This window comes from Engystomops pustulosus, chromosome 1 (assembly GCF_040894005.1).
Source record: "Engystomops pustulosus chromosome 1, aEngPut4.maternal, whole genome shotgun sequence".
NCBI lineage: Eukaryota > Metazoa > Chordata > Amphibia > Anura > Leptodactylidae > Engystomops > Engystomops pustulosus.
In genome coordinates this window covers 210,741,825-210,758,059 of record NC_092411.1, presented here as the reverse complement: position 1 = coordinate 210,758,059, position 16,235 = coordinate 210,741,825, and the positions used below count along the sequence as shown (strand labels likewise).

Here is a 16,235-nt window from a genome sequence, read left to right as displayed (position 1 = left end):
AGCGGCCGGAAATGGCCGCATCGAGCACTATATAGTGACGGGCAGGAGCTTCCGGTCCGGACGGACGGAGGCCCCTGCCCGACTGCCGATGGTCGAGGCCTACCGGGGGCCACAGCAGGAGCCGGATCATTGGAGCGCCAGCCCGGGGGCCCCCAATCAATAAATTTGCATCCGGGGGCCCGGCGCTGGCGCTCCAAGAGCGCCAATGATGATCCGGCTCTGCATCTGACCATAGCTGCATTGATATTCCCAGCTATCAGATAACTGTCTGAGATGGGAATACTGCTTTAACATTTATGCAGTAAATGTATGTAAATTTATGTATAAATTACCTTCTCCTTTTGTTGCAGATGGGAACACTCCTCTTATAATAGGTGTTATAATTGGATCAGTAGTTGCAGTGATTTTGGTTGTGGCTGCCTCTCTTATTTGGCATAGAAGAAGAGGCTGTAATAAATCACAAGAGACCCCAGATTCTATACATGAAAAGCCAACTTTATCGTCACCAAGTGAGTATGAAACATGACAACTCCTTTCAACCCACATGGTAATTATAACAAAATGTTTCTTACCTGAAATAATTTTGCTGTAGTCCACATAGTCCACGGACAATACACCAAAGGTTTAAACTAGATCCTACTGTTCCAAAGATAAGTTAAAGAAAATTTACCACCAGGGCTGGATAAAGGTTGGTGGGGGCCCCTGGGTGCAAAATATGGTGGGGGCCCCCATTGAATGTAGTCCAGACAGGGGACAGCAATCGCTATATACTGCTCCCCAGCAATAACTATATACAGCCTCCCCAGTAATCACTATATACAGCCCCCAGTAATCACTATATACAGCCTCCAGTATTCACTTTATACAGCCCCCCCCCAGCAATCACTGTATACAGCCCCCCAGCAATCACTATATACAGCTCCCCCAGCAATCACTGTATACAGCTCCCCCAGCAATCACTGTATACAGCCCCCCAGCAATCACTGTATACAGCACCCCCAGCAATCACTGTATACAGCACCCCCAGGAATGACTGTATACAGCCCCCCAGCAATCACTGTATACAGCTCCACCAGCAATCACAGTATACAGATCCCAGCAGTCACTATATACAGCCCCCCAGCAATCACTATATACAGTTCCCCCAGTAATCACTATATACAGCCCCCCAGCAATCACTATATACAGCTCCCCCAGCAATCACAGTATACAGCCCCCACAAATCACTATATAAACCCCCTAGCAATCACTATATACAGCCCCCCAGCAATCACTATATACAGCTCCCTCAGTAATCACTATACACAACCCCATGCAATCACTGTATACAGCTGCCCAGTAATCACTATATACAGCCCCCCAGCAATCACTATATACAGCCCCCAGCAATCACTATATACAGTTCCACCAGCAATCACTGTATACAGCCCCCCCCCCACCCCCGCAATTACTGTATATAGCTCCCAGTAATCACAATATATAGGGCCGCCGGCAATCACTATATACAGCTCTCCCAGCAATCACTGTATACAGCCCCCGTAATCACTATATACAGCCCCACTGCAATCACTGTTTACAATTATAATAACTATATCCAGCCCCCTATAATAACTATATACAGACTCCCTATAACAATATACTGTCCTCCTATAATAACTATGTACATCCCCCCTATAACTAAATACAGTCCCCCTATAATAACTATATATAAAGTACCCCATAATAACTATATATGGAGTCCCCTATAATAACTATATACACCCCCTATAATAACTATATACAGTCCCCTCTAACTACCGATATATAAATCCCCCTATAATAACTAACTACACTCACCGGCCACTTTATTAGGTACACCATGCTAGTAACAGGTTGGACCCCCTTTTGCCTTCAGAACTGCCTCAATTCTTCGTGGCATAGATTCAACAAGGTGCTGGAAGCATTCCTCAGAGATTTTAGTCCATATTGACATGATGGCATCACACAGTTGCCGCAGATTTGTCGGCTGCACATCCATGATGCGAATCTCCCGTTCCACCACATCCCAAAGGTGCTCTATTGGATTGAGATCTGGTGACTGTGGAGGCCATTTGAGTACAGTGAACTCATTGTCATGTTCAAGAAACCAGTCTGAGATGATTCCAGCTTTATGACATGGTGCATTATCCTGCTGAAAGTAGCCATCAGATGTTGGGTACATTGTGGTCATAAAGGGATGGACATGGTCAGCAACAATACTCAGGTAGGCTGTGGCGTTGCAACGATGCTCAATTGGTACCAAGGGGCCCAAAGAGTGCCAAGAAAATATTCCCCACACCATGACACCACCACCACCAGCCTGAACCGTTGATACAAGGCAGGATGGATCCATGCTTTCATGTTGTTGACGCCAAATTCTGACCCTACCATCCGAATGTCGCAGCAGAAATCGAGACTCATCAGACCAGGCAACGTTTTTCCAATCTTCTACTGTCCAATTTCGATGAGCTTGTGCAAATTGTAGCCTCAGTTTCCTGTTCTTAGCTGAAAGGAGTGGCACCCAGTTTGGTCTTCTGCTGCTGTAGCCCATCTGCCTCAAAGTTCGACGTACTGTGTGTTCAGAGATGCTCTTCTGCCTACCTTGGTTGTAACGGGTGGCGATTTGAGTCACTGTTGCCTTTCTATCAGCTCGAACCAGTCTACCCATTCTCCTCTGACCTCTGGCATCAACAAGGCATTTCCACCCACAGAACTGCCGCTCACTGGATGTTTTTTCTTTTTTGGACCATTCTCTGTAAACCCTAGAGATGGTTGTGTGTGAAAATCCCAGTAGATCAGCAGTTACTCAGACCAGCCCTTCTGGCACCAACAACCATGCCACTTTCAAAGGCACTCAAATCACCTTTCTTCCCCATACTGATGCTCGGTTTGAACTGCAGGAGATTGTCTTGACCATGTCTACATGCCTAAATGCACTGAGTTGCCGCCATGTGATTGGCTGATTAGAAATTAAGTGTTAACGAGCAGTTGGACAGGTGTACCTAATAAAGTGGCCGGTGAGTGTATATACAGTACAGACTCCCATTATAACTATATACAGTCCTAGGTAAAATAATATAATTGTACTCACCTTCCATCGTTCCACCGATGCATGCCAACCTCCTTCCCTTCCTCTGCCATAGACTGAAGTTGTGGGAACATCTGCAGCACATGACCTCGGGAGCAGTGGTGTGGGCCACTGGTCGTGCGTCCCGAGTGTCCCCCCTACAATCCGGCCCTGCTCCGACCCCACCACTCCTCACATGGTGTGTCCCCTGTTCTTTATCTTCCTATTTCTGTGTCCCCCTGTCCTCCAGCCTCCTCCTATAGCCCCCCTGTGCTCCAGCCGCCTCCTGTCCTCCAGCATCCTTGTGTGCCGCCCTGTCCTTCAGCCTCCTCCTATCCTCCAGCCTCCTCCTGTGGCCACCCGGTTCTCCAGCCTCCTCCTGTGTCCCCCTGTCCTCCAGCACCTCCTTTCCTCCAGCCTCCTCATACTGTGGCTCTCTGTCCTCCAGCCTCCTCCTGTAGTCCCCTGTGCTCCAGTTACCTCCTGACCACTAGCTTTCTCCTGTCCAACAGCCTACTCCTGTGGCCCCCTGTCCTGAAGCCTCATCCTGTCCTCCAGCCTCCTCTTGTCATTCTGTGGTTCCCTGTCCTCCAACCTTCTCCTGTGGCCCCTGTACCCCAGGCCTCTACTGTTGCCACCTGACCTGCAGCCTCCTCCTGTGGCCTCCTGTCCTTTAGTCTCCTCCTGTGGCCCCTTTGTCCTCCAGCCTCCCCACATGGCCTCCTGTCCTACAGCCTACTCCTGTAGCCTCCTATCCTCTGGCCTTTTCCTGTGGCCCCTTGTCCTCCAGCCTCCTGTCCTCAAGTCTCTTCCTGTAGCCCACTGTACTCCAACCTCCTCTTGTGGCCTCCTATCCTGCAGCCTCCTCCTATCCTCCAGCCTCTTTCTGTGGCCTCCTGTCCTGCAGCCTCTTTCTGTAGTCTCCAGCCTCCTCCTGTGGCCTCCTGTCCTGCAGCCTCCTCCTGTGGCCTCTTGTCCTCCAGCCTCCTCCTGTGGCCTCCTCTTTTCCTCTATCCTCCTCTTACTGTGGCCTCCTGTCCTTCAGCCCCCTCCTGTGGCCTCCTCCTGTCCTCCAGATACCTCCTGTAGCCTCCTGTCCCACAGCCTCCTCCCATGGCCTCCTGTCCTCTATCCTCCTTCGCTGGCACCCTCCTCTTCTTCCTGTGGCCCCCATGCAGTCATGAAGAAGCACAAGTAAGGAGGTAGCAGGGGCTGATCTCGCCTCGCAGGACAAACTCCGAATGGCCCGAGGTGGCAGGAATGCGCTCATAAAACGGTACTGTTGGGAGGAAGGGTGTCAGAGGGTCTGGTCACCTGACCTGACACACTAAAAAATGGAGGATGTGCACCATTATATACATATTATCCCACACATGGTACAGCATAATATGTATATAAAAGTGCACATATCCCACAGTACACACCTGATCCAGCAGTTCAGAGGAGACACCAGGAGGGTAGGGATAGGAATCCTTCACCTCTACTTCCTGCCATTTACGGTACTTCAGCAGCTACTGGGCTGCATGAAGTCAGATCTGTGGACTCTGACCCTCCTGGGATAAGACTGCCTTACAGAAAGAACAAATAATAGAAGTTGCAAAGAAGGATGCGATAGCCTTACACTAGGCCATATTTATCAGATGTGCACTGTGCCAAAAAGACACATCTCCCCCAATGTGAACCAGAAAACTGAAATATCACACTTATTCTATTGTTCAAAAAGAATATAAAAACAAAATAATATAAAAAAAGAATACGGAATGTCCAGTCTTGGTCAATATACAAGCAATAAAAAAAACATGAAATAAGCATGAAGCATCTGATGTGAGGCTAAGACCACTACCTACTTTTTGTAAAGGAGGTTTTAATTTTTGCAAATGTATAAAAAACATTATAAAACCTATATAAATTTGGTATCCCCGTGATCGTACCAACCCAAAGAATAAAGTAGACATGTCATTTGCTTAGTGAAAGCAGTAAAGTCCAAGCCCATAAGAAAACGTCACGTATGCATTTTTTCACCAATTTCACTCCATTTGGAATTGTTTTCCTGCAAGTACATGGCATGGAATATTAAATACTATTAATATTAAATGAATGTGGAATTGTTTTTTTTAATAAATAATTTTCATTATGTTTTATATTCCCTAATATGTGTCACAAAAAAACAACCCCTCGTGGAACTGTTAACAGCCTTGTCCTCACAAAACCAGACATTTGCAAAGTGCACTGTAAGAAATAATATGGTCAATACATTTTTTTTTTTTATAGATGAAGACATGTCTTTCAAGCCGCACAAAAATATCAACAGAAGACTGCCCTCAATTCCAGCACCTACGGTTTACCAGGTCAGTTGAAAATAGTTTTAAATGTTCACTAACTTTTTACAATTTGCATAAATCAATGGTACATGTGAATTTAAGAAACTGTATCAGAGGAAAATACTTCTATCGCCATATACCCTGTTTCCCCAAAAGTAAGACAGTGTCTTAAATTCAATTTTTCTCCTGAAGAGGCACTAGGTCTTATTTTCAGGGGAACAAGAACTTACATTTATTGGTGAACAAAAAATCATCTTCTAAAACATCCTGATAACTCTCCAAACTCTGAATTATTGGAATATTTGGCCCCAATCTCTCATGTTTAGCAACAGCACTTTCCTTAAATGACCACTTCAAGTCCATGTAGCTGCTTGTAGTGTATTTGTCCTGCAACAGTCAGTAATTTTATTCCGCAATTCTTCACCCATGTCACAACCTATTGCAGCATCTAAAAAAACTAATATGCAGCTTGGGGGGAGCTGCTGCAATGACTGCCACTAGGTCTTATTTTCAGGGGAGGCCTAATATTTCTAAGATTGAACAAAATTGTACTAGGCCTTATTTTTGGGGGATGTCCTATTTTAGGGGACTAGCACTTTCTCTTTCCTTGATAAACAGACATTCATGCTGAAAACTCTTCTGAATTCTGCCTTACTTGCAAAATAGATAGAAGTTCACAAAAATGTACAATTACACTAAACGTTATGGAGTGGGGAAGGGGTAAGAGATCCACTGAGAGCAATGCCATTTATATATAATTTAACCAAAGGGGCAAATATCCAAAAAAGGCATTAAAGTGCAACTTGGATATTTTTTCATAAATCAAATAGCTCTTTATCTATTGGGGCTCATTTACTAAGGGACTGTGCGCCTTTTTTGGGGATTGCACGGCTTGCACAGGTATTTAAGAAGTGTCTGCACTGGGATTTTGGCGCAGCTGCACTGGCTTCCATGTGACACAATTTAAGGGGCGTGCCGTTGGATGCTCCGACTGATTCAGACTGAGCGCGGGATTTAACATTCAAATTGTGTTGCAAGCCAAAGCACTTACATGCACCACTTAAAAGAATGTGAACTCCATCGAACCTAAGTGGGGAAGGAGCACATGCAGGATATTGGGCGCATGATCTTAGTGAATCGCGGCACAGTGCATTGGAGTCGGATAATGCACTTTCGGTGAACTCCAGTGGCCCGGGTATGTAAATGTGCCCCAATATCTTGATTACCTATAACCTTGCTATCCTACTCAGTTTGGCCTATTCCTCAAGTAGCTGCTTCCCCTGGCTGTGCTGTTAAGCCCTGTGAAACCGTTTTGTAAAAACTCTATGAACTCTAGGGGGAGGGGCTGCTGCTCCCTCTGTAAGGGAGGAGGGGCAGGTCATGTTACAGTGTTCAGATCTGTGGATACAGATGTTTTCTACACAGAATATTGAAGTAAAATGTCTCCCCTGTTTTATTTGTTCCTCAATCCCAGTCAGTGACTCCAGGAATAGAGAATCCATTTCTAACTCAAAACTATTATCTGTGGAATGACCACAGAGGGTGATAACAAAGCTACATTTATAAATGTAGCACAACAAAGTGTAGTAAAACAAAGAAAGAAGGGCAGATATTAGTGTTATCTGTGTAACAAAAGAGAGGAGGAGAGGTGCCCAGAATATCATATACAGAGGATTGCATATCCCCAGGAAAGAGTCACAAACTTTAATGTCCTTTCTGGCAAAGAGAATGGAGTACAGTCGATGGCACTAATATAACAGTAGTTACAGCACAAAATAAAGTAAACAAACAAACCCATCACAGACATTTGCTCTTCATCAACACTCGCCACCACTCCAGACAACACCAAGCCCACTAAAAGTGTGAATCAGATATCCCTAGGCAATGCAACCAAATCTTCATGGAGCACTATTGAATTGATTTGTAAATATAAGTAAAATGGCATTACTGATTGTAAGACATGGTCTGCCACCAAAACTGACAGCCCAGACAAGAGGGATACTTATTAGAGAAGAAGACAAGAGACGGAGGGTTAGACACGTGGTATCACCGGACCCTAACAGTGATTCCATGGACGTGGGCTGGAATAGGACCTGCACTAATTTTCTATCTGCTGTATGGCAGATTATATGAAATAATTACTTTCCTTATTTTACAGAATGAAAACAATGAATGTATCCAAGAGGATGAACACCCTTACACAGTAAGTACCAGATCCTGATCTTTAGAAAGTGAGCATTGGATGTAAGCAATTCTCTTATTTGAATCAGTGTGTTAGGTCTATTGAAATTTTACTTATGCCAGTGGTTGCCTGTTATAAGTAAGTGTATGACTATATTGAGGCCAACATTTCTATAACAAAGCACTTCCAGGGGGATAATTTTAAAAAATGCGACACCGCTGAAGATAGGTGCAGCCCCCGGTGCTCTTAGGAACAGCAACAAATCTGTCCCTGGCACAACCATAGATGATCCACATATTTACTTTCATTAAGAAGCTTCAAATGACAATTTGAATGTTAGCTGGCACTCATTCAGGTCATGTGACAGTGGGATCATGAAGGTTCTTAAAGCCTTTACAACCAGCCAATATAAAAGTACTATGCTGCACAAGTGGAATATGATCTTAACTAATGAGTCCCCTAGGGAGACTATAAATATAAACTAAAGAAAGTTTTTTTTTAAATATATAAAACAGGCAAAGAATTTGAGATCATTCCCTTTTTTACATATAAAACTAAAGAATAATAATATAATAATTATAATAATATAAAAATACAAATACTTGGTATAGTTGTGGCTGAAAATGCCTGTACTTCTAAGATTTTAAAGTAAACCCTGTAATGTAAGAAAACATCAAAATTGCCAAAATGCCTCTGGCAGGGACTAATCGGTAAATGATGAGGACAGACCTGGGGATCTTTACTAGGCCCCCAGCTGTCCTCCATCACATGCCATGCGTGGGGCAGGCAGAGGTGAGCAAATAACCTATCTCTGCAAAAAAAAACTTCTTTAGATGATACAGTCTCTATGACCACACCATCTAAAAAGTTAACCACATCGCACTAGCAGTGAGTACAAAGTTGGGTAGAAGAAGATTCAATCCAGAATCTCGATCCTGAGGCTTATATTCATGTCCTGGTATAAACTATGCCAGGTGATTAGGAGGTGATTATACAGCGCAGTTGCAGCAAGCTGCAAAATGCAGTCCAATTTGCAGGCAGTATTTTATGTGTAAAAGATTTTGTATAACTTGTCATTTCATCGTTTATATCTCAGATGTTTTACACTTTAAACTGTTAAATGAGTCATGGGGTGGTCCTTACTGATTCTCCTCTATAGTAGTGCATACAGAGATAACTGTCAATCACTGTTAGGACCATCCCTCTGACTGAGGATAGGGCTTGCCTGATGATTCTTTTGTTGGCCCAGGCTCTGACAAAGACGAGAAAATTTAATCTTTTCCACAAGCCTAAATATTGATCTTTTCAGTTCCATATGCTCCATAACATGCTGCCTGCAGAATACATTGTGACAGGTTCCCTTTAACAGGTATTTCTTTCTGCTACAGTATTCACTAGGTTTCCATTAGGTCATTAGGCCATTGAAGTCTGAAGTTCAAAACAGCAGTCTTAATAAATTCCCACCATGTGCCCTTGTGTAGGTACAAATTACCGATTAATCATTTAATGCCATATTTATCTTTTACTTCTTATTTTTTTCAGGATTTAACTTACATCTATTTAAGTGGATCCTACCATGAACTTCAATCACCATAAGACTGGTTATAACCTAAAAATATTTATAATCACATGTGATCAAATCGAAGACCAAAAAGTTTACAATATATGTTCCTATATATGGGTAATAAGGAGGTCGCCTCAAGTTGCAAACTTATAGGACTGTACTTGGCTATCTCCGAAAGTCCCATAGAGAATGAATAGAATGAAGGATGCTGCCTCATTTATTTATGGCAATTGAACCCCTGCAGTCGGACCTCATCCAATAAGAAAATAATTCTGTATCTGTGGATAAAGTACAAAGTCACAGTTTATGCTAACTTCTTTATATTACATAAGAACATTCATGTTCTTGAGGTAAGAGCAGAGGTAAATTAAATGATGATCGCTCTCAAAATAGTATAGAAGAAATCATGCTTACATTTATTGATATACTCATCCAGATTATTTCACATATCATATACATAGATAATTCACAAAAGATGCCGTATAATCTATGTATTTGTACTAGGTACTGTTTACCGTTTCATCTGAAACTGCTTCATTAATGAAGTGCAGAGCTCGACAACACTAGTCTACTGCCGCATTGTGATGATGAATCTGTCACAGATTAAGGCTATATTGACACTGCTATCGCCCGCCGTACCGTGGGGAGAGAGGAGGGTGCCGCTCGACCCCACCCCTCTCCATAAGAATATATGGCACACTGTGCCGTATTCCGGAGAGAGATAGGACATGTCCTATCTTTCTATGGGGTATGGAGCGGTATGGTGCCACACGTGCACCCATTGTGATGTATGGGGGACGTATATCTGCTGTATATATGTCGGCCATATATACGTCCCCCATATGTTCGTGCGAATGTAGCCTAAGACTGTTCTACTTTTAGACCTGCTTTTAGCTGGTCTAAACTGTGTGCCTTTTGGCCCACAGACTGCCCATTGCGCACGCTTATTCAAGGCCTTAATGAATGAGCCAAAAGTTGTTTCAGTTTTTTGGCGCATATCTGACAGAAATCTGACACAGGTGCATAATCATATCGATATTAGTCATTTTTGTGTTCAAACTACAGTTACCAAATATAACAGATATGATTCTATGAATGCTGTTTTTCTGCATTATGTGAACCAGCATCTATATGCTATATATATGAGCAATACAGGCGGTCCCATACTTAAGGACATCTGACCTACAGACGACCCCTAGTTACAGACGGACCCCTCTGCCCACTGTGACCTCTGGTGAAGCTCTCTAGATGCTTTACTCCCAGGCTGCAATAATCAGCTGTATGGTGTCCATAAATAAGTTTTATTGATATTCCTTGTTGCCAATGTAGCAAAAAATTTTGAAAATCCAATTGTTGCTGGGATAGAAATAGTTTTTTTTTTCTGAAGCTACAATTATAAAATATACAGTTCTGACTTACTTGTATTTCTGTTATGATAATTGTTTATGAGATTTGTCTGTAAAATGATGTAAAATGATTTTTCTGATGAAATAATTAAAAGAAACCTCTTGTGACAAGATATCCAGCATACATACTTATCAATACACCACTATCAAAAACTCAGTTACCTTGAAAATGGATTTATACTTCTGGCTTTGTCATCTGTGTTAATTTTGGCGCCAGGGGCTATCAATACCAGAAACCGCTTTAAGGCTCAGGCCACATGTACTGAAAATCCGTTGGATATTACAGGCAAGTTTGTGCTAAAATCATGCAGGACTTTTCCATCTCACATGGACATACCTTACTGTCTGCTCTCCAGAAGATATTGGTAGCTTAGAAGAAAATCAGAGGAACAACATGGGGCATCATCACAATCATGTAGCAACATTTAAAACACTTGTTATTTGTTTTGTTTATTTGCTTTTGTTTAACTGTTCAATTGTTTAATTGAACAATGAGATATAAGTATACTAATTGTAATGTATACAATTGCAATGTGAAATATAGAGCATCCAGATTGTTACTATGATAGCAATAACGGATAAAATATAATGTAACTAAGAATTCTTTGTCCTCAATGAAGGACTCCAGGGCTGCCTGCAGTCACTCACTCTAGCGAGGTCTAACAGTTTGAGTGTATGCTTATGCAAACACTGTTCAAGAAAAAGTTTTCAAAAAGAGTAGTTAAAAATTGGACGAAAATGTCACACATACTTTATCCATCACCTATTGCCACATCAGTAGCAAGCTATAAAATAAAAATGAAACTTGACTGAATCACACCGTGAGTGCTGAAAATGTTTTTTAACGACCAGACTCACACAAAGTGGATAAAAGGCAATCAAAAAGACAAATTTATCATAAAATTATGGAAATATAATATACTACTCATACAAAAATCCTTCAAAAGAAAGTAAATTATGCCTTTTGCTCACAAATGAATCTTCATTCTAGACATTTAGTTGGACATAAGAAAAAGGTAGAAATCAAATTTCACCGTTAACATATTGATCCACAGAATTAATAAGTTTCTATTTATATTCTAGTAACCTGTTATCTATGATGGTCAGTGAACAGCAAATTAAAATAAACTCAGTTACAGAATTGTTTAGCATCTCCCCAAAAGAGATAATACAATTTATTCAATGAGGTAATTTCACCCCTAAAAAAATATCAATGTAAAATTTATTGCACAAAAAATAAGCCTTTTATGATATTATTGTCAGGATTCTGTGGACCTATGGTCCACCGCAGGAGATGGTACTAGCCGACATCTGGGACTGGTGTCTAAGTGGCACCTGGTCTTCACTAGAGCCCGATGCAAAGCGGGATGGTCTTACTGCGGCAGGGTACCACCAGGTCGTTCCACAAGTGTGACTAGTCTGCAGTGGTAGCCAAGGTAGCAATGCAGGAGACAGTCTGTACCTGGGGTGACAGCGGGAGAACAGCACAGGAAGGAACACTAGGACTCACATCAGGAGCACAGGACTGGCAGGAAAGCAGGAGCAGGAGCAGGATCACGGGAACACAGGAGAAGGAACTGGAATGCAGGATACACGGGAAAACACAGGAACGCTGGAGACACTGGAATGCTGGAGACACAGGAACGCTGGAGACACAGGAATGCTAGAGATACAGAAATGCTGGAGACACAGGAACACTGGAGACACAGGAGGGCTTTCTCTTCACAGGTATGGTTTGAAGATTCAGCGGGGAGTGATGGGAGCCGCTGGATTGCAGACCCTGAAGTGACCAGCGCCAATCACCTGTGCGCTGGCCCTTTAAATCTGTGAGTACTGCCGCGCACACGCCCTAGGGAGTGGGGATGCGCACTGGGCCTAGTCTGGACAGGAGCAGGAGCGTGAAGAGGTAAGTCCAGAGCCAGGGCAATGGATCTGGGGGTGCCCATGACAATAACAAAAAATGCTATCACTTGTGAAGGAACCAAACTGCTGCAACAAGGGGAGGAATGTTTTAGCTGTACAATAGAGATCAGGGTACACCAAAGGTTTAACATTTACAAGGATTTGTCCGTCATAGAATATCCCACTACCTACAACCCAATTCTTTACACAACCTACATTTACAGTCTTTGGGATGAAGAGGAGTGCAGATGAGTATTTTTAGTTTATTTTTTTGTTTTCCTTTAAGACACAGATGCAATTGACAGAGAGCAACAAATACTGCTGACTGCACGCTCTCTATGACCCTCCACTAAAATTAACTAAAATTATTTTATTACTGGCCATATACATTATATAACTTCACTAAGAGGGCTGACATTTAATAAATTAGGGGGTATATGGGGGCCCTATATGGTGTGCTGAACATTGTTAAAGGAATTTAAAATTGAGCATGATAAACCAGGGACACTTAGGCTGCATGCACACTGGCCTATGCGGGCGGGCATACGTCCAGTGCAATGGAGAGAAGGAGGGGTGTCTGACGACACGTCCTATCTTTTCCCTATGTACGGAGAGGTGCAGTGCCTTATCGCTCCTTGCGGCCACTGCCTTTCTATGGAGGACATATGTTAGGCCATAAACTGCGGATGACTTCTCAGTCCTAGTAGGTGACAGGACAAGGACGCTGACAGGACAAAATAACTATCTCCCTCCAAAATAAAGGGGAGATAATTATCAGAGATTTTCAACAGCCCTCCCCCCAGTAGTACACGGTATAGCAGCCATGTAGCAGCTGCTATAACTGTTACAGTGGTAGGTACGCCGCTGTATCTATCTAAAGAACAAGAGTGTATGCTAACACCTGTATTAACCAGATGTTCCTGCCACACACAACCAACAGCAGCATCTAAGTTTCTATCCTGTATCACATTAATCTATATAAAGGTATATATATATATATATATATATATATATACACTCATCCGCCACTTTATTAGATACACCATGCTAGTAACGGGTTGGACTCCCTTTTGCCTTCAGAACTGCCTCAATTCTTCGTGGCATATATTCAACAAGGTGCTGGAAGCATTTGCAACACCCTCGCCGATGCAATGGCGAGGTAGGGTTTGCGAATAAGCCCCATAACATGTCACCACATCACACAGGGGACATTGCAGTGGTTAATCCTGCCTGGCAAGGCAGAAGTTAAATCTGTATATGATGTAAAAGTCCAGTATCCAATGATATGTGTTACATCCTGTCTCTGTGAACTGAGAGGTAATTGGAGGAGCAGCCACCACCTGACCAAAGGGAGGTAATAAAACCCCCTGGCCAGGAATGTTCTAGAGAAGTCTCTCTCAAGAGAGAGAAGAGAGCAGTCTCTCCCAGAAGGGAGAAGAGACCGGTCCTAGTCAGGCCCTCTGGGTCTGCAGGACGCAAGCAGAGAGTAGTTAGCTGAGCAGTAGCTCAGAGTCTCTAGCACACCAGACCAGTGCAGGAAGAGCCTAGCCCCTGCCTGAAGTGGAGGATAAGACTAGAGTTAGTGTAGTGAGGAAAGGGGTATCATCCTACCTTCAAGGGTGATACCTGAAGAGATCCAGGACCGAGCTGAAGCATCCTCTAAGGACACAGCTGCCTCCCAGCCTGCTCTTGCATCCAGGCTGGTGATCTACATCCTGTGGCTCCCTCCAAATACCTCTCCAGTACTCCACCATCTTGTTAAAGGCACGTTGCGGATGTTCCCGTCGGTTCCAATAAAGAACTGTAAGTGTTTCTGTTCAACCTCTGCCTCCGTCTGGTCCCTGCTACTACCGCTGCCCTCAGCACCGGCACCCTGTCCATCACCCAGAGACTCACCCTCGGGACATTAAGGGGTTGCCCCAGGGAGATCCGCTATAGCAGCCTCTCCCTCATCATTTCTTGCCAACACCACCCTGCTGGAGACCTGCCAGGCTGTAGGACAGCCCTCCGGTTCCCCTGTACCAAGCACCGTGACAATAGCGTGCTTAGGCCGCAACCGCCAGCCACTCCGGTACCGCGGGCCCCGGCTGTCTCCAGGCCTCACCTCAAGGGCTAGGCCCCGGTGGGGGATGTTGCAAGTGGCGTCACGAGCAGGATATATACTTCTGTGCCTTATCCTGGCACTAAAGACTGTACTTTATTAAGAAAAAGACTGTGCTGCCTAACCCTGCTGCCATCCGGGTTTAGGCCCAAGTACTTGTGTGTTTCTGGAATGAACTGTGTTATACTGCTGCCACGTGCTGTCGAGCGCCGCTCCCGCACTCCAGAGGTTAATCCTGGCAAGAACTGTACCAGTTCTGCTACATACGGCGCTGCCGCGCCTGAAGATTTTTACCTCAGAAACTGTGGCGCAGCAAATAATTCAAGCCCGCCAAAACCTTCACTGGCGGGAAACCCAGATGACGCATCAAGCTCCACCCACGCGCGAAGGGCGCGAACCCCGCCTCCTGTGGCGCAGGAAAAATTAGAGCCCGCCACAGTTCTTGGCGGGAAGGACTTGGACTCCTCCCACTGGCTCGAGGCGGACTTCCTGCCCTGCCTCAGAGAAACGCCAGAACTTGAGTGGATTTTGGACAGTGAGGACAACACCATGTGGGGTCCTCCGCCCTTCCCTCCTGTGGAGCGTCCCGAATTCTATGAGGTACTAGAGACTATGGTGGTGGTCTCTGCGCAGCCGGTCCGGAGACCCTCCGCTGGACATCGGCTGCACCGAGGATTGACTCGGGCCTTCGTCACCAGGACGTGTTTTCAAACGGTGACGCAGTACCAAGTCCCACCCGGGCGGTTCCTCGTACCTATCCCGGTTACCATCCCGGTACCGCAGGCCCACGTGGAGGTGCCACGTGGGGAGGCCCCGACTCCTGCCGAGCCAACGCCTGGGCCTACTGCGGCTGTGCCACCTGCTCCGAGGCCTACCATTCCTGCTGTTCGGCCTGCTAGCCCTGCTGTGACGGTTCCTGATCCTCCGGCTGCTCCTGCTCCTGTTCCGGCACCTGCCCGACCATCACGGAGATCCGAGCCTGCACCGGAGCCACGAGCCCCAGCACCGGCACCTCCGCAGCCTCGAGGCCGAGGTGAGGCCGCCCGCCAGCGACTCTGGGACGCTGTCTCGGAGCAGCGCCGCCGCGAGAAAGAGGCCCAACGCTACATGGCCGGCCGGTCTACAGCTGGAGCCTGGGTGGAAAAGAACCGCACCACCGGCATGGTCCGGTTCTTCGACAAGCAGCGTGGCTATGGCTTCGCCACCCAGGACTACACCGGACGGGAAGTATTTATACCCCGCCGGTCAGTCAAGAGGCCTGATCTGCCGGAGAGCCAGCACAACCTGAAGCCAGGCGAGTGCATTGAATTCTCCCTGCAAGAGGGGCCCCGAGGACCTTGGGCGGCTGGTGTGATCCGGATCCCCGACTCCGATGAGGACCGCTACTTCCCGCACGATGACTGGTATCAGGACGACGAGTGGCCGGAGTCTCCGAACACCTCTTCTTCCTCGGCTGCGAGTCCCCGGGCGGTGACCCATGTGAATGCCCCATCCACGGTAATCGTGAGTACGGGTCCCATTGCCATCCATGGGCCGAGCATGATCCAGGGCGCCACCCCCACCGTCTCCCCTGCTGGGAGCATTGCCAGGTCCCGCGGCTCTTCTGTGGGAGAAGACATCCCGGCTAGCGAACCTTGTCCGGAGGTTCCATCTAGGCCCACATCTCCCCTTGCC

General features: G+C 45.4%; 1 protein-coding gene across 1 annotated transcript in view; it reads left to right on the top strand.

The window, feature by feature from the left end:
• The window catches only part of LOC140103819 (uncharacterized), a 40,959-nt gene extending 31,125 nt beyond the window's left edge, over positions 1–9,834 (top strand). The window contains exons 4-7 of the mRNA XM_072127104.1: positions 351–509; positions 5,357–5,433; positions 7,565–7,609; positions 9,131–9,834. Coding sequence (XP_071983205.1) covers positions 351–509; positions 5,357–5,433; positions 7,565–7,609; positions 9,131–9,184 — 335 coding nt within the window. The 3' untranslated portion in view covers positions 9,185–9,834. The remainder of the gene's footprint in view (positions 1–350; positions 510–5,356; positions 5,434–7,564; positions 7,610–9,130) is intronic.
• Positions 9,835–16,235: the final 6,401 nt, after the last annotated feature.